The 17,358-nt window shown below is 47.9% G+C and overlaps 2 protein-coding genes across 2 annotated transcripts; both read right to left on the bottom strand.

Moving 5' to 3' along the window:
- Positions 1–5,637: 5,637 nt before the first annotated feature.
- LOC119276402 (GDSL esterase/lipase At1g28600-like) lies at positions 5,638–10,686 on the bottom strand. Its single transcript, XM_037557456.1, has 5 exons — positions 10,387–10,686; positions 10,056–10,274; positions 9,067–9,215; positions 8,682–8,958; positions 5,638–6,125 (listed from the first exon to the last, which is right to left on the bottom strand). Exons 1-5 carry the CDS (start codon positions 10,679–10,681, stop codon positions 5,845–5,847), a joined length of 1,221 nt encoding a protein of 406 aa, XP_037413353.1. The 5' UTR covers positions 10,682–10,686; the 3' UTR covers positions 5,638–5,844.
- A 908-nt stretch (positions 10,687–11,594) lies between these two features.
- Positions 11,595–15,725, bottom strand: LOC119276401 (malate dehydrogenase 1, mitochondrial-like). The gene is made up of 7 exons (XM_037557454.1): positions 15,407–15,725; positions 15,157–15,330; positions 13,978–14,146; positions 13,818–13,879; positions 13,219–13,343; positions 12,985–13,102; positions 11,595–12,019 (listed from the first exon to the last, which is right to left on the bottom strand). The coding sequence occupies exons 1-7, from the start codon at positions 15,638–15,640 to the stop codon at positions 11,879–11,881; spliced, it is 1,023 nt and encodes a 340-aa protein (XP_037413351.1). The 5' UTR covers positions 15,641–15,725; the 3' UTR covers positions 11,595–11,878.
- Between the last annotated feature and the right edge of the window lie 1,633 nt (positions 15,726–17,358).

Here is a 17,358-nt window from a genome sequence, read left to right as displayed (position 1 = left end):
GCCACACATGCCCCGTGAACACGGGGTCCCGATCGCTGACGATCGAAGAGGGAAACCCGTGGAGGCGGACGATACCGTCGAAGAAGGCCCGGGCCACGGACACTGCCGTGTAGGGATGACCGAGCGCGATGAAGTGAGCATACTTGGAGAAGCGGTCGACCACCGTGAGAATGACCGACTTGCCGCCCACCTTGGGGAGGCCCTCGATGAAGTCCATGGAAATGTCCGCCCAGAACTGAGACGGCATCTCCAATGGCTGGAGCAGACCAGTCGGCCTCAGCGTCTCCGTCTTTTTACGCTGGCACGTCACACAAGACCGCACCCAGTCACGGACCAGGGCCTGATCACCTGGAATGTAGAAGTCGGCGCGGAGACGATGGAGGGTTTTCTGCACACCCTCATGGCCCGCCGAGTGGGCCAGCGCAACACCTGGTGACGAAGATTGTCGTGTGTGGGAACGAAGACCCGGCGCCCATGGAGGAGCAACCCGTCGGTGAGGCGCCACGGCTCCTCCAGCTCACCCGCAGCCAGCTGCTGCTGAAGGAGGAGCGCGTCCGGCACGGCCGCGGTTGCCCGGCGGATGTAGGTGAAAAGGCCAAAGGAGGGCCCCGAGCAAATGCAGAGTGCCGCCCCCTCTGAGGCACCGATGGCGGCGTCGGCGTCACGCCGAGACAGGGCGTCGACGACGGTGTTAAGGCGGCTCAGACGATACTCGACGGTGAAGTCGAAGCCGAAGAGCTTACTCATCCACTGGCGCTGCGGTACGGTAGACATCCTTTGGTCCAGCAAGAACTTGAGGTTGTAGTGGTCCATACGGATCTGGAAAGACCTACCCCATGGATAGGGCCGCCAGTGACGCACCGCCTGCACCAAGCCAATGAGCTCGCGCTCATAGGCCGCGAGCTTAAGATGGTGCGCGACAAAGGGCCTGCTGAAGAAGGCGAGGGGTCCATCGCCCTGATGAAGGACTGTGCCGAACCCCGCACCGGAGCGTCGTAGTCGACGATGAACGGGTGATCAAAGCCAGGCATCTGAAGGACGGGGCCCGTCGTGAGGGCCCCCTTGAGGGCCTCGAACGCCGTGGTCGCCTCCTCATCCTAGGCATAGGCATCGCGATGGAGCAGGCGCGTGAGCGGGGACATGATGAGGCCGAACTTCCGGATAAATTTCCGGTAGTACCCCACGAGGCCAAAAAACCCGCGAAGAGCCCGCGGTGAATGCAGGATCGGCCAGGCAGCGACGATCGCCGCCTTCTCGGCATCCATGGACACCCCCTCGGCTGAAATGACGTGACTGAGGTAAGCGACTGAAGGCGTCCCGAACGAGCACTTCGAGCGCTTAAGATGAAGATGGTGCACTCTAAGCTCGTTGAAGACGAAGGCGACGTGCTGAAGATGCTCCGCCCAGGAGGCGCTGTAGATAAGAATATCATCAAAGAAAACAAGCACAAACCGACGCAGGTAGGGGCGGAGGACGTCGTTCATCAGAGCCTGAAACGTCGCCGGGGCGTTAGAGAGTCCGAACGGCATGACCAAGAACTCGAAGTGGTTGTGGTGAGTCCGGAACGCCGTCTTGGCGATATCATCTGGGTGCATGCGCACCTGGTGGTAGCCCGACTGGAGATCGAGCTTGGTGAAGAAGCGCGCCCCATGTAGCTTGTCCAGGAGCTCATCAACCACCGGAATAGGAAACTTGTCCTTAAGAGTTAGGGCATTAAGGGCGCGGTAGTCGATGCAGAAGCGCCATGTGTCGTCCGACTTGCGGAAGAGGAGGACCGGCGCAGAGAACGGTGATGTGGAGATCCGGATGATGCCCAAGGCGAGCATGAGCACGCACTGCCGCTCCAGCTCGTCCTTCTGCAGCTGCGAATACCGGTAGGGCCGAACTGCCACCGGTGCCGAGCCCGGCAGAAGGTGAATCCGGTGGTCATAGACCCTGGCTGGCGGAAGACCCTGCGGCTCGGCGAAGAGGTCGCTATGCTTCTGCAGAAGGTGATCCAACAGAGGATGCTCGGCCTCGGAGGTGGCTGCGGCCAGCTGGAGCTGGGGCGTCGCTGGCGAGGTGCCTCCAACGCCCTCCCACCGGACGCGGCGGCCGAGACGCCAGAAGGTCATCGTCAAGGCGTCGAAGTCCCAGAGGATGGGGCCGAGAGTCCGCAAAAAGTCGACGCCGAGGATGAAGTCGAAGCAGCCCAAGTCGATGTTGGCGCACGTGATGGTGAAGTGCTCGTCGCCGATAGTGATGGGCACGTCCCGTGTAAGCCCATGGCACCGGAGGCGGTCGCCGTTAGCCACGGTGACCCGGAGTTGCTCCCCGCCTGTCGGCTGAAGCGCTAAGCGCCGCATGGCAGCCTTAGGCAGGAAGTTATGCGTGGAGCCCGTATCCAAGAGGGCCACCAGGCGCTCGCCGTGAATCATCACCGGTAAGAGCATAGTCCGCTCGTCGCGGATGCCGGCCAGCGCATGGAGCGAGACGACGAGTGTCGTCGTCGGGGCGGGCGCAGGCACGGGCTCTACCGCGGCGGGGTCGTCAAGCCCGTCGACGGGTGTGTCCTCCTCGACATAGTCGGTCGTCTCCAAGTAGAAGAGGCGCGGGCAGACATGGCCCGGCGCGTAGGGCGCATCGCAATTAAAGCAAAGCCCCAGGCGTCGGCGCTCGAGCTACTCCGCCTGAGAGAGCCGACGAAAAGGTCGCGTCGCGGCCGGGGCGGCTGCTGGTGCAGCGGTCGGAGGTGTAGGTGCTGCCGGGGGCGGTCGGGGGGGCTGTCGTCCCCATCGAGTCGGTGTCGCCTGCTGCAAGGCCTGGGCGCGATGCTCGAAGGCCCGAGCATAGTACATGGACGTCTGGAGGTCCTGGGGCCCCTGCAGCTCGACGTCCACGCGGATGTGGTCTGGAAGGCCACCCACAAAGAGATCGGCCCGCTGAAGTGCTGTCACACCCGGCGCATGACACGCCAGGGCCTGGAAGCGGTCGGCGAAATCCTGCACCGTGGAGGTGAAGGGTAGGCGGCCTAACTCCGCCAGGCGGCTCCCGCGGATCGATGGCCCAAAACAAAGGAGGCACAGCTCGCGAAAACGCTCCCACGAGGGCATGCCGCCCTCATCCTACTCGAGGGCATAATACCATGTCTGTGCCGCTCCGCGGAGGTGGTAAGAGGCGAGCCAGGTGCGATCCGACGCAAGTGTGCGCTGCCCGCGGAAGAACTGCTCGCACTGGTTGAGCCAGTTGAGGGGGTCCTCCATGCCGTCATACGTGGCGAAGTTCATCTTGGCGGACCGTGGCCCGTGGCGGCGTCTGGGTCGGAGCGCCGTGGCCAACTGGCTCGGCTGTGCGGAGCAGCGAGGATGGCGGCGCCCGGTCGATGGTGGGGCGGCCGGCGTAGGGGCCCGCGAAACCAGACGGTTCACCGTACTGCAGTGTGGGCACCGGCGGTTCCCCGGCCTCCGTGTAGACCGGCAATGGTGAAGTAGCGGTCAGCCAGGCCGGAATCGGGGACGGCGACGGCAGAAAGCGAATGTGCTGTATGGGGAGGCCTCCCAGCGTAGACTGCCCGGGACCGAAGGTGGGCGGCGAAGCCGCCGGCAGTGTAGGCTGCTGCTGGACCGGCGCGGTGAGGGCCGGCGCCGGTCACTGCGGCCACTATGGCGCGATGGCGGGCGGCGGCTGGGCCCCAGCGAGTGCCGCGGGTATAGAGTACCAGGGCAGGGCGGGCGGGCCGGAGGAGGTGGCCGGCGGCAGAGGTGGCGGCGGCCCATACGGACTGGCCAAGAACATCCGGATGCCGTGGACGGCGGTGACGAGGTCGTTGAGAACGCCGATCATCTCCGTCGGGGAGTAGACCAGCGACGTGGTGGCGGGTGGTGGTGGCGGACCCGTGGAGGGGGGCGGTGACTGGCCGGTTGAGGCGCCCGCGGTGGAGCCCAGCGGCGCGGTGGGGAGGGCCAGCGGCGCGGTGGAGAGGATCGGCGGCGGCGCGGTGGTGGTAGGCAGCGGCGAAATTGGTGGTGATGAAGACATGGTCGAAACTGAGCTATCTGATACCAAGGTGGTAGGAGCTAGGGTTCTACCCGGTCTAGGGCATAGCCTGTAGGGAAAGGAGGGAGGAGGGCGAGGGCGAGTGCACGGCGGCCGGCGGCTGGGCGCCGTCCTTGCGGCTAGTGCGGTGGCGGGGGGAGCAAGAGGCGACTAGGGCTTAGGGTTTCCGGCTCCTCAGGGAGCCGGGCAATAGAATTGTCTTATTGCTTAATTCTCAAAAGAGTCTTACAACTTGTTTATACAACCAAGATGTGAAATAAAACTAAGATAACTTGTGGGCTAAGCCCCTAACTAAGCCTGCCCGGTGGGCCTCCTACGGGCATAAGTCTGCCCGGTCATACCAGATCCAATGGTGGTTCCATGGGTACCATGGCACCCCCTAAAAATACAAAACAATGCATACTGCTCCCTCTGTAAAGAAATATAATAGCGTTTAGATCACTACTTTAGTGATCTGCATTTTTTACGGAGGGAATACTATGTATTTAATACTAATTTCGTTAATACGAAGTCCATTTTGGCTTTATTTGTTGTAATTGTAATGACATTTACACACACAAAATACTACTTGTAGTGTAGTTTTTTGCAAAAGTTTGAACATATGTATTGAACTTATGCTATTCATACATTGACATATAAATTGTGGCACAACCACTTTTATGATCCTAGATCCGCCACTGATGGAGGGTGGCAAAACATGTCTTGTAATGTCAAGAGGAAACATGTCTTGTAATGTCAAGAGCGGTCAAACCATCTATCTAACAAAAATCTCTCATATATGGAGAATTAGGAAGCAAGTAGACATGCATTTTGGAGGAAAACTGGTGGATTGCAATCCCATGTAAAAATTCTTGTTCAAGGAATTTCACATGGTCATATTTTCTTTTACAAATTTTAAAGGAAACCAAACATGAGCTCTGACCTCATGGGAGAATTCTTTTCAAAGTTTCAATGTATCTTGCATCTTTCACTCTCCCTTCTCTCTTTGATCAGGCAACACCTGAAATTGCTAGTACATTTTTATCCGTAGCATCCAAAGGATTCTCCTCAACAAATCGTTCGTTTTTATTGTATTTGAGATACCATGACATTTCGGTCATGTGTTGTTACTATTTCTATGTTTTGACAATCACCCTTAGTTTCTGTGAAGTTGTAAATCCCTTGTTGTTTTTGTGAACACAACTCAACACAAAGGCATGAGAAATGTTAAAATAAAATTGAATCTGCGAAGCTTTTTTCAAGTATTTGTTACCACCTGGTACTGGAAGAATGTGATGTGAGATCTGGGCTGATCGCTATATAAGAGATCAGGAATCGTCACTAAATAGTGTAACAAAGTAATAATATGAGTTACCAAAGCAGCAATAGAAGAACCAACATTTCAGCCGCACTAGCCAAGCAGCCAAGATGAGCAACCGATGTGTTTACTTCCTCTTAAACAACAGGGGGGAAAAGGACCCTAAAAAGTTAGAACCAAATAATTATAGGAAAGAAAATTTATTTAAGAGGGCGAATCAACAGAACAACAATGTATAAAACCTGTACTATAAAAAGTGAACGGAAAATAAAAGCCAGCCAATCACTTGAGCAACAACCGTGAGGTGTAGAACAGTACCGCAGTTCTGTAATTAGGCAAAATGTCATAATCTGTACATCTCTAAGTAAACATATTTCTATAATTAATTAATACTTCCTCCGTCCCAAAATAAGTGTCTCAACTTTATACTAACTTTAGTACAAAGTTGTACTAACCTTGAGACACTTATTTTGGGACAGAGGGAGTAGAAACAAAAAAAATAAGTTACAGAGTTACAAATCATAGAGGACCTTGTATTCAACGGAAGAGCCAAGTTCAGTAAGTTGTGGGCATGAACTGATGGTGGTAGAAATTGAAGGCTGTGTGTATGTTCCTCTTAGAAGGCCAATTGCGATGCCCTTATATGCAGCTTCTGAGGGATGGAAACCATCCCATGATCCATACTTTTGTGGATCATCACACACCTTGTATTCTCCATATCCACATCTTGCAGTCATGGACACACCATAGGGTCCTCCTCCACCGCAGCATGCTGCTAAAGGGTGATCAATCCCTGAGTAATAGATGTATTAATGTTAAGCATGGTATCAACTAGGAAAACATGTTCTTGTCGATGAATATATGTGTTCTTGAGCACTAAAGCATTTAGTTAGTTTATCTAGTGAAAGTAGCATCCAGGAAGTGTTTCAATGGCATCGTCTCATACAGCGCTTGGCAAATTCGAGAGACCAAAATGCCAGAATCTTTGAGGATGTTAGCAATACCACTTTCAAGATCAAAGAAATGGTGAGGTTGAAATAGTTAGCTTTTTCCAGGGTTGTACAGGATGATGGGGGCTAGCTTTCTTGATCATTTTTCTTCCTTTTATCTAGGCAAAGCCTCGTACATGAGGGTTTGGCCTGATCTAAGTTACTTTTTTCTACTCTTCTAATGGATCTAAGTTACTTTTTTCTACTCTTCTAATGGAATTGACAGTGCTCCTGTCAGATTTTCGAAAAAGGAAAGAAAGTAGCTGCCGTATCAAATCTGAAGCTCAATGAAAGTGATGTCATGTTTAATACTACCTTCGATCCATAATAAGTGCCGCAGCTTTGAACTAACCCTAGTTCAAAACTGCGACACTTATTTTGGATCGGAGGGAGTACATATCAATCATGTATTTAGGCTAGAGTAGCTACAGGGACACTGAATAAACATACAGAAGGAAATTATTAAGAGTAAATAATGCTACTGTATCTGATATCACCTTATGTTAGCAAAACAAAACCAAGTTGTACTTGATGTTACAACGATGACACTTCTGAAAGAAAAAAATTCAAAAAAAAAACTTCTGAAAGCTTCTGCTATGTTTACTCAATAGTGATTTGATTGTGTTACTAGTAAGATTACTTCATAAGAAACCCAATTAAACACACCCCTATTATGTACTCCCTCCATCCCAAAATAAGTGTCTTTGATTTAGTACAACTTTATATGCATTGTCATTTCTGGAGATACTGCCTACTGCTATCAAAAGAAAATGATGTTGGGTTCATGTGATTTAGAAAACAATATGTACTAGTATATAAATGTCAACCTTGCTGATTTGAACCTATGTTTGCTAGCTACTTGGGTTAAAAGATACCATATGGATAAATCTGGAAACAGATTGTAGATGCTAAATATAGGACCCAAAGTCCCAACATCTTTGCTAGTTCTTCTATTGGTGTGTCCCCCTTTTGGAAAGGGATTTTGTGGGCTGCCAAAGCCACTAAATTTGGATACTCCTGGAAGATTGGCAATAGTTTGAGGACTAGATTCTGGGAAGATCAGTGGATAGGTTCCTCTACCTTAGCTACTCAATTTTGGGACCTTTATGTTATTGCTAATGATCACAATGTTTCCATTAGCAAAGTCTAGGATGGCTTACACCTGAAAATCACTTTTAGAAGATATTTTTCTCCAGATATGATGAAGGCTTGGAATGATTTTTCAATATTGTGAAAGATCTAAAGCTTAATGCCAGTGAAGATTCCATTGTCTGGAATTATGACTCCAAGGGCATTTGTACTGTCAAATCCCTTTACAGTATCATTAATTTTACAGGGGGTTCTTCCTACTGATATTCCTTTAACTTGGAAGATTAAAATTCCCCCCAGATTTCAGATTTTTCTCTGGCTGATAGCTATAAATTAAGTCCTGACCAGGGATAACCTACAGAAAAGACAGAATATCCCTGATGCTTCTTGCCTATTTTGTACTGAATCTGAAAACTGTCATCATCTATTTTTTGACTGCTGTTTTGATTGAATTCTGGAGAGTGCTTTCAGATATCACTGGGTATGCCAATGATCTAGATTTGGTATCACTCATGAACTGGTGGTCTGTAAATAACACTAAAACTGCTGATATTATGCTTCATGCAGCAGCTCTTTGGGCCCTCTGGAAGTATCGAAATGACATGTGTTTCAATCGTGTGTTGTGGTCTGGCATGCAGGCTATTTGGAGCAAAACTGCGTCCACCTTGTCTGCCTGGGAGGTTCTGTGCTCAGGCCCTGCCAGGGAGAAAGTGGTGACTCTGGTGAAGAAGCTGGAAAAGCTAGCGAGAGACCCTCCGCTGCTGCTGTGGCCAGACCCCGGCTAGCATGTCTCGCTGTGCTAGCATTGGTGCCACTTTCCTCTGAAGCTGGGAAATCTGCATGAGCTTCTGGGTCTTCTGCGGCAGATGGCTACTCCAAATCCCAACTGGCGCTCGTGTGTGGGTTGGGGGAGAGTTTGGTCAGAGCTGTAGTTCTTATATTGGTCAGAATTCCTTGTTTTCGGAACTGTTTAAATTTGGTCCTTTCCCTATTTGCTGAGGCCGCATGTTTGCTGTTTTCCTCAGAGGGCTTGTATTTCACTAAACCTTGTATACCGGATATTTTGGTTTCACTGTCAATACAATGGAGCCGGGGCAGTGAGCCCTTTTCCTCTAAAAAAATAGTATAAATGTTTATTTCATTTATCCTACTCCCTCCGATCCATATTAATTGTCGCTGATTTGGTACAAAGTTGTACTAAATCAGCAAAATTAATATGGATCAGAGAGATTACAAGTTAATTTATAAACTACAAAGTAGAAGGGACTCACCAAATTGTTCGGGGGAACGGTAGATCTCCATAGCAGCTCCATAGTAATCGGCATAGATTATTGACATGCCAGGATGAAGCTTGCGCAACTTTTCCAACTCATCAATGAGAAGTCTGTTGTGGTACTTCGAGAATTCGTTCATCCACCGTAGGCAACCAGTCTCTGGCTCATAATCTTCCTTCTTGTCACTCTTGAATATCATCAGGTAGTTTGGAACGCACCCGATGGGGAGGTTACCAGGAACTACCAATGTTTTGGCTCCCAGACCAATCAACTCCTGTAAATGAACTCAATGCATTACTAACTATGTACTCCTTTACAATTTCTTGAGTTGCGATTCAAGTAACAATGGCGACAACAATTGTAGCAGCAGTAAATGACTCACAGTGACTGTAGAAGAAATTTTGGCAACAACACTCGGAGTGAACGTGCGAATCTTCTCAAAGGGAACCCTAGAGAGAAGAGGTATGTTGTAATCATTGCCCCCAATTTCTCCAACCAAGAAGAGAGATTGATTCATCATGCCCATGCAATCTGTTTAAGAAACAGTGTTGTCAGCCATATGTAACAATGGCATCTTAGTTTAAAAACTATCAAGAAAGTATCATATTTATGCGCTCTACAGTAGTTGAAGATCCACAGGCTCACATTAAAATTTACAGGTGGAGGGCCTTGCCCTCCCCCGGTGACCTTCAAATTTTTTTTTACAGATATTCATTTCTGGTAGAGCTGTAATATATTCCCCAAAGGAAAGTTGCCAGTACAAGTTTTGCTACTTTTTATTTGCAGTCCCATCATAATGCAGAATTACAAATAATGTTTCCCCTTGCAGAGTATTTGATTTCTGAAATTAATGTATCATATCTGTTCCAGTGATTAGTTGTACCATATCTGTTCCAGGGACTTAATAATCATCTCATGTAAATCTCTTAATAGGGACCAAATATACTACTCCCTCCCATCCATATTGTTGTCGCTGATTTAGTACAACTTTCTCTCAAATCCATATTAATGTCGCTGATTTAATACAAATTTCCCTCCGGTCCATATTAATTGTCTCCGATTCAATACAACTTTCCCTCTGATCCATATTAATTGTCGCTGATTTAGTACAAAAGTTGCAGTAAATCAGCGACATTAATATGGATTGGAGGGAGTATAATTTCTAATTTTTACATATAATGTGATGGTGGTTTGTAGTGAAACTCAAGCAGTACAAATCTCAACATCTTCTGCAACAAATATTACTACTCCCAGCAGCAGCCTCACACCGGTGCCAGTAGAATTTTTCTCTCCCTAATACTAGCGAAAAAATTCAGGTCAAAAGACTTGTGTGGGCAAGGAGAAAGAGAAGGAAGTAAAATTTGGGATTACCAGCCCGGTCGGCGGGGCAGAGCAGATCGAGCAGGTCGTGGAACCATTTCATCTCGACGCCGAGGTGCATGCGGTCGCCCATGGGCACCCCTCTCCCCCGAAAGAAGTCCGGGCCCAGCGCCATGGCGCCGCCGACCGCGAAGTTGGCCCCGGACGCGAAGTCCTCCGCGGTTCGCCCGCTCAGGTACGGCCGCACGAACGGCAGCCCCATCGTGTCCGCTGCGGCACGCCCGCCCACGCGAGTTTCATCAGAATTCAAATTAGTATACTGCGCGTGCGCGGCTGGCCGGCCGAGCGATCGACGGAGGCGGTGTGGTGGTGCGCGGCTTACCGATGAAGTCGACGATGAGGCGGCCGTCGGAGAAGCGGCCGGTGGCGCGGCGGAAGAATGTCTCCCCGTAGGGCGTCCTGAGCGCGGGCTCGCGGGAGTCGTTGCCGTAGAGGAAGGGGAAGTTGCCCGTGTCCGCCAGCGAGTCCCCGAAGCTGAACACCCGCGGAACGCACGGCGCCGCGGGAGCCCCCCGCGCATGTACCACCGCCACCGCTAGCAGCACCGCCGCCGCCACCGCGGCCGGCGGCAAGAGGAAGCCTCCTCCTCTCCCGGAGACGGAGGCAGAGGAAGCCATGCCAGTTTCTGTTCGAAGAGGCGTGCAAGGGTGCGACTTTCTGCCTTTTATAAACTTCGGGACTGCCGTCGCCAGAGTCCAGACAAATGGCCAAGGAGCCTGAGATAGAATACGGGGCCCACAAGTCAGCGGCCACTTGTCGCCTTCCCAGTTCGTACGCGTACTCTCTGATCGACCCTCCGTTGAAACAAGATCATACCACACTTTCTTTTCTCTTGCGTGTACACCAGATCCTAGGTACAGCACGGGCACGGGCCTCGGATCCGGAAACGTAGCGTGATCGTACGAAAATATGTAGTATTCTGGAGCAATATTGTTCCGTATATTGAGGGCTTTGGGCGAAGAGGCTATGAAATCAATGAGGTGAACTCGGCTCCACGATTAGCGTCGGGGCAGGAGGACCATCGATGAACTCTCCCTGGCGCTAAGCGATGTATACATGTCATACTGGAAACTAGAAAATCGCATGTCAGGTGCATCTGCACATTGGAAAAGGAAAATAATAAGTTGTCAAATAGTATCTGACAGTTCTGCATGCGCATTATTGGCTAAATGTGAACCGTAATTATATATGCCAATTGTTTGCCGTAATTTTAGTGCAGTTGACTGTCAGCGTCGTTAACATCCTGATAGATAATTATTGCAAAAGGATGCAAGGTGATTGACAAATGCAACATAAATAATCCTATCCATGGGCCGACATGAGAATCTCTTCACACAAAAGGAAAAAAAAGGCGATTGAAATAGAAACACTTTGCTTCCATAGAGTGGCGAATCAAATACCCAGCATAAAGGATTAATGGCCACTTACAGAACGATGCAGCATCAAAAATGACTGACAAGAGATTATCTTGGCAAGTAAAAAATGACTGGCAAGAGATTATCTTGGCAAGTAAAAAATCCTAGAACCAACTGAAAGCACAACAAAAGTCATCGACATTCAAACAGACTTGCAAGCAGACCGGTTGAACAATGTGACTTTCCACGCATCAGCAATTGTTCATTATCAGTTCAAAGCTCGACACAAAACTAGCTTCCTCTCGTACAAGTTATGTTATGTGTGGCATTGCGCCGCCGGAAATTTTATTGCAAAGCTCAAATCTTCCATGCCCACATGATGGGCAGAAAAAGCACTGGACCAAACCAACAGACCCCTCAACGAGACCTGGGTTTGCTATAATCTGCAAAATGACCTAACTAACTTGCATTTGCGAACGCGACACCCTTCTCAATTGAAGATTTGAGCTCGCCCTTGAGAGCTTCCAACCCATCCTTCTCAAACTGCGTCAGCTGACCCAACCCGAGCACTTCCTCGACTCCATTCTTCCCAAGCCTCACCTGTGTTACATCAGTGAATCATGAAATTCCATTCTATGACCAGCGTCAACAGTTTGTAAAGTGAACAAACAACAGCAAGACCACACGCCGTACAAGTCCATCAAATTGCCTTAGGCAATAAGCATCACACAAAGGAGAGATAGGTTCACTTGAACATAATTAAGCGTGGAGAATACTCTAGAAGATTCAATGCACAGTAAGAATACTTGAGCAGATGCTGAGCCTCGTTTCAAAGAGCTTTTGTCTCAATCAAAATATAACATGGCAAAAATAGCAAGTTGATCAGTGTGCAAGGGGGGAAATGGCCTAACGAAGTATTGCCTAATATATAAAAAGCGTGTCAAAGACTAGTTTTTTGCAGCAGTACTTGCAATCAATTATAAGGTCATATCCAAACTAGGCAGATTAAAAATGTCAAAAGATAACAGTGCCACAAAAGTCCAACAGCAATTACTACTCCCTCCGTTCCAAAATATAGTGCTTCCTCTATTCCCGTGCTTCAACTTTGACCATAAATTTAACCAACAAGACCTACTGCGGCCAGAGCAAAAGTTATACCAGTGAATTCGTATTCAAAAGAAGTTCTCGATTATATAATTTTTTCTCCCGCCGCAGTCGGTCTCGTTGGTTAAATTTATGGTCAAAGTTGGACCTCGGGAAGCGCGGGCGCACTATATTTTGGAATGGAGGGAGTATTAAATATACCGCAAAAACCAAACGATCAAAATGGATTTAACAACCCAGCCAGTCAGGAAACAAAGCTTAGCCACCCTATGTTCAACAGGCATATAACATCATAAAAGAAATTGCAATAAAATATCATATGCATGACAAGCAACCACTGCATAAATCTAGAGAAAAATGTCTTTGATACTACATAAAATTTGGAACCATCTAGATTTACATAATGAAACATATAAATAACAACTGCAGTAAACAACACACATAGCAAAACAAGCATGTACCTTGGAAGCAAAGAATGGCAGCTCGGTCACAGTTGATTGCACGTAGGAGCATTCAACAATGTCAGGAACTCCGTTCAGACCCTTCAAGCATGCATCTCCAAAAACTGCACCAGCATACCTACAAAGGTGGAGCAAGTTTATCTAGCAAAACAAGTAAAAACATGGCACTAAGTTGCTAGAGAAGTGGCACACAATCCTCAGTTAGCATGGTTTTTTCATCTTTTTTTTACTTACGCCATGGACAAGGTTGCAGATCCCTTTCCAGCCTTTGCCTCAACGACTTCTGTGCCACCCTCCTGTGTCCTCTTGGTGAGAGCCTTGATTTCTTCAGCAGACAATGCATTAGTTGAAGGAGTTGCCTGTTAAAAAAGAGTTTCCTTCAGTTGAGTTATTAGGGTTAGGGTGATAGCACAAATGTACACTATTTAACTACTTCACAATTACTAATAACCAGAAAGATAAACCTAGATAGACCATATTCACTTCCATAATTTTGGTAAATATGGTGTTTACATTACACTAAACTAGCTACAGACTCATATGTCCAGTTGTCCACACAAATGCATTCACTAATGAGCAAGAATAATAGAATATGATTGATCTTTTGTTATAGACATGATCAATTCCCATTTCAAGTAGATGAACATTATCTGACCAGAGAAACTCAATTTCTTTACTCGGCATGATTTCACCATGAAAGTCCTAGCATAATACAGTGAATAAGAATCTAACAAACATACCAGTTCTGTCCCCATTTCTGGTTTTATGCGCTATAATGTGGAATAGTTTTTACAATAGTGCTGTATCATTTATTACGTGACAAAAGTCAATACCTGTGAGAACAGTGGCAAGATGGTAATACCAGCATGACCACCAACAACAGGAACGTCCACAGCTGCCAAAAGAACACTCCAGTTAAGGACAAAAATACAGCAGTCATACTCTTCTTTCATTTGCTACCAGCCAGCTAGATCATATACTGTCACCACTTACTATTAACATCTACATTAGCCTTCCCAGCATAGAAAGTCCTGGCACGAACAACATCAAGAGTGGTCACACCAAACAATCTCTTCTCATCATAGGTTCCAGCCTTCTTGAAAACTTCAGCAGCAATCGGAACGGTTGAATTCACAGGGTTGCTGATCATGTTGACAAGAGCCTGCAACACAGAAACACATCAAATTCATAGAAAGATGCATACAAACAAAATGAAGTAACAAAAGAGGAACATCAGTTTTTAAATGTATCATGTAACGATTTCCTAACACAACATACACTGAAAATGGATACATTATCGACGCGTTTGGTTCGCAGAAGAACCGCGGTTTCTGATTACAGTGCTTCCCGAAACCGTAACTTCTTGTTTGGTTCGTCCGCGATGTATTTCCTAGCCGTGGTTTCCGATACAGGACTTCACAAACCTGAAAACGCCCAGGTCGGAGCTGACTGGGAAACCGGAACACATCTGCACCAACCAAACGAAGCGCGTGTTCCATAAAACTAATCGGAAGCGGAGCTTTCCGATACAGTAAAATCAAATACGTTACCGGAGCCCAACCAAACGCGTCGTATGTATTGGAGGTTGGAGCTAACAGCCAGGTTAGAAAATTTGAAGGAATGGGCCATATGGCTCCTCAGTCAACAGGTTGAGGAATGGGCATAAAAATATAGAAGATACGATAATAACTGACAAGCATGTAGGACAGATGATATATATAGTATTACACTGAAGAGTTATAAACATAAGAAAATGCAACTTTCAAGCGAAAACAGTGAGGCAATCCAGAGTAACAGTGACCTAGTTTTCAATTCTCCAGGCTAATACACAAACATTCGAATGCAAATAACACTGCAACAAACAAAATAAATAGACCAAGGAACCACACTATCGAACAGGAGATACAAAAGTAACAAAACTGCAAGCGCCTAAACAAGACACACGTGATAGAGCAAAATGTTGGTGCCTATTCAGCAGATAAGTATTGGTCTTCGTGGTGATAATCAAACCACGCCCGTTTACAATTTCCAAACATCGAATCATAATTACGCAATGTCAACGTCTTGAATAGGAACTAGATAGATCTGTAACGAGACCACGCACCCAGAGTAGCCAGAACAATCAACCACGTAAGCAACAGATCTAAATTTGAAGAGAGTTGAGAATCTTACATTCGGGCAGTACTTGGCGATGGCGGTGCAGAGGTTCTTAACGATGCCGGCGTTAATGTTGAAGAGGTCGTCCCTGGTCATGCCGGGCTTCCTCGGGACGCCGGCCGGGATGATCACCAGGTCGGCCCCATCCAACGCCTCCGCGAGCTGATCGTCCGCCATGAAGCCCTTCACCTGCGAAAACCCAAACCATGCGTTAGATCCGACCGGACTGAGCGGCGCGAGGAGGGCGATGTCGGTCGTGGGGTACCAGGGCAGGGGAATTGATGTGGGAAACGTCGGCAGCGACGCCCGGGGTGGCCGCGATATCGTAGAGGGAGAGGGAGGAGACGAGGGGGTTCAGCTTCATGAGGAGAGACAGCGGCTGCCCGATGCCGCCGGCCGCGCCGAGGATGGCCACCTTCCGCGCCTGCTGCCCGGACGCGGAGGAGTAGTTGCGGCGGCGGAGGAGCTGGGCGGCGGATCTCATCACTGAGGGCCTCATCGTCGCTGGCTGGCTTGGGCGGCCTGTGAGATCTGGGTCGACGGATGTGAAGGGATGTGGACGGGCGGCGGGTGCTGATGTGTTGCTATTGTATAGACGGAGCCAGCAAAGTGGTGGATGGATGGGACGATCTAAACAATAAAGTTGTTAGCAAAAAGGGTTTGGGGGTTTCAAGATAACCATTTCCGATCCAACTTTTCCGGGATTTTTCTTTCCTATGAGTATACCTTTTAAAAACTACTAGTGGTAGTAAAAAAAAGCTAATAAAAAGACACGTGTGTGCAATGAACCTTGTGATTTTAATGAGATCTTGTATTCCCATGAACATGATGCAGAATTTCAGGGACGCCCTAGTTGAATGTGAACTTGAAGACATGGGATATACAGGGGGACCAATTCACTTGGAGGTGAAGGAGCGTGAGAGATTAGATTGAGCAGTGTGTAACTGGCAGTTTCATGGGTTGTTCCGCACACAAAGGTGACCAATGCAAGCCACTCAAAATCGGACCATAGACCGATATTCATTGACACTCAAGGGGATGTGCAGGGTACTGTAGAACATGCAAAACTGAAACAATTTGAAGCACGTTGGCTTAGAGAGGAAGATGTGGTGCAGCTTGTAAATGATGCGTGGGAGCATATTGATCCAACGGCCCCCTTGCAGCTCGCACGGCGCAGGTCCATGTTGCTATGCATTAACGGGATCGCGTCATTCTGAAGGCGACGAAAAAACGCCCAAAGAATTTAAAGGAGGAGTTGGAAAGACTATGGTTGGGGCCTCTTACTGATGAGATGGCAGCCCAGCAGCAGCAGATACTAATAGAGATCGAGGAAAACTTGGAGAAGGAAGAGATTTATTGGGTTCAGCACAATCGAGAAATTGGCTAAAATTTGGACTAATTTCTTCAATAGTTTTGCATTGACGAGTAAACAGAGAAATCATATAAAGCGCTTAATGGATGATAGTGGTGTTTACGAGTCCATGAAAAGCTTGACCTTTAAATACTTTTTGCATCTTTTTACTTCAAGAGTGAATGAACCATCAGTTGATATTTGAATAAAGTGAAAAGGTGTGTTATCGAATATATGAATGAGTCTCTCCTAGCTTCGTACATAGCAGAGGAAGTCAAAAAAGCTCTATCTAGCATAGGAGATCTCAAGCGCCCGGGACTGATGGCCTACATGCAAAAAAAATTAAAAAAAACTGGTCAATCTTAGGAAAGGGTTTGGTGAAGGAAGTTTTGGAGGCGGTGAATAGTGAAGTTATCTCGGATGGATGGAACTCAACTACTATTGTTCTAATACCGAAGGTGGACAACCCAGAGAAAATTTCACAATTCCGGCCTATCAGTTTATGCACCGTGGTTTACTAGGTAATATCAAACATGTTGGCTTCCCGGTTAAAGGTGTTTCTTCCAGATATTATTAGTGAAACTCAAAGTGCATTTGTGTTAGGTCGAATAATAACTGATAATGTTATAGTTTCTTATGAATGTTTGCGCATAATGAAGAAAAGGAAGAAGGATAAATTTGTCACGTGTGTTGTAAAGCTGGACATGCATAAAGTATATGATCGCATTGAATGGGTCTTTCTGGAAGCTATTCTTGGGAAGCCTGGTTTTGATGATAGGTGGATCCAGCTTGTTATGTCATGTGTTACCTCAGTTGAGTACAAGGTCAGATTTAACTCAAATGAGACCCTCCCATTTATGCCGGCA

The sequence above is a fragment of the Triticum dicoccoides genome, chromosome 3B (assembly GCF_002162155.2).
Source record: "Triticum dicoccoides isolate Atlit2015 ecotype Zavitan chromosome 3B, WEW_v2.0, whole genome shotgun sequence".
NCBI classification, from domain to species: Eukaryota; Viridiplantae; Streptophyta; class Magnoliopsida; order Poales; family Poaceae; genus Triticum; species Triticum dicoccoides.
This window is presented reverse-complemented; position numbering and strand designations above follow the sequence as displayed.

Excerpts from the sequence above, each read along its gene's own strand:
- LOC119276402 (XM_037557456.1), bottom strand. The coding sequence starts at position 10,681 with ATGGCTTCCTCTGCCTCCGTCTCCGGGAGAGGAGGAGGCTTCCTCTTG. Across the intron at positions 10,275-10,386 it reads CCTCATCGTCGACTTCATCG|CGGACACGATGGGGCTGCCG; the intron begins GTAAGCCGCGCA and ends GGCGTGCCGCAG. Across the intron at positions 8,959-9,066 it reads AAATTTCTTCTACAGTCACT|GAGTTGATTGGTCTGGGAGC; the intron begins GTGAGTCATTTA and ends GTTCATTTACAG.
- LOC119276401 (XM_037557454.1), bottom strand. The coding sequence starts at position 15,640 with ATGAGGCCCTCAGTGATGAGATCCGCCGCCCAGCTCCTCCGCCGCCGC. Across the intron at positions 14,147-15,156 it reads TCGCCAAGTACTGCCCGAAT|GCTCTTGTCAACATGATCAG; the intron begins GTAAGATTCTCA and ends TCTGTGTTGCAG. Across the intron at positions 12,020-12,984 it reads TGCCATTCTTTGCTTCCAAG|GTGAGGCTTGGGAAGAATGG; the intron begins GTACATGCTTGT and ends GATGTAACACAG.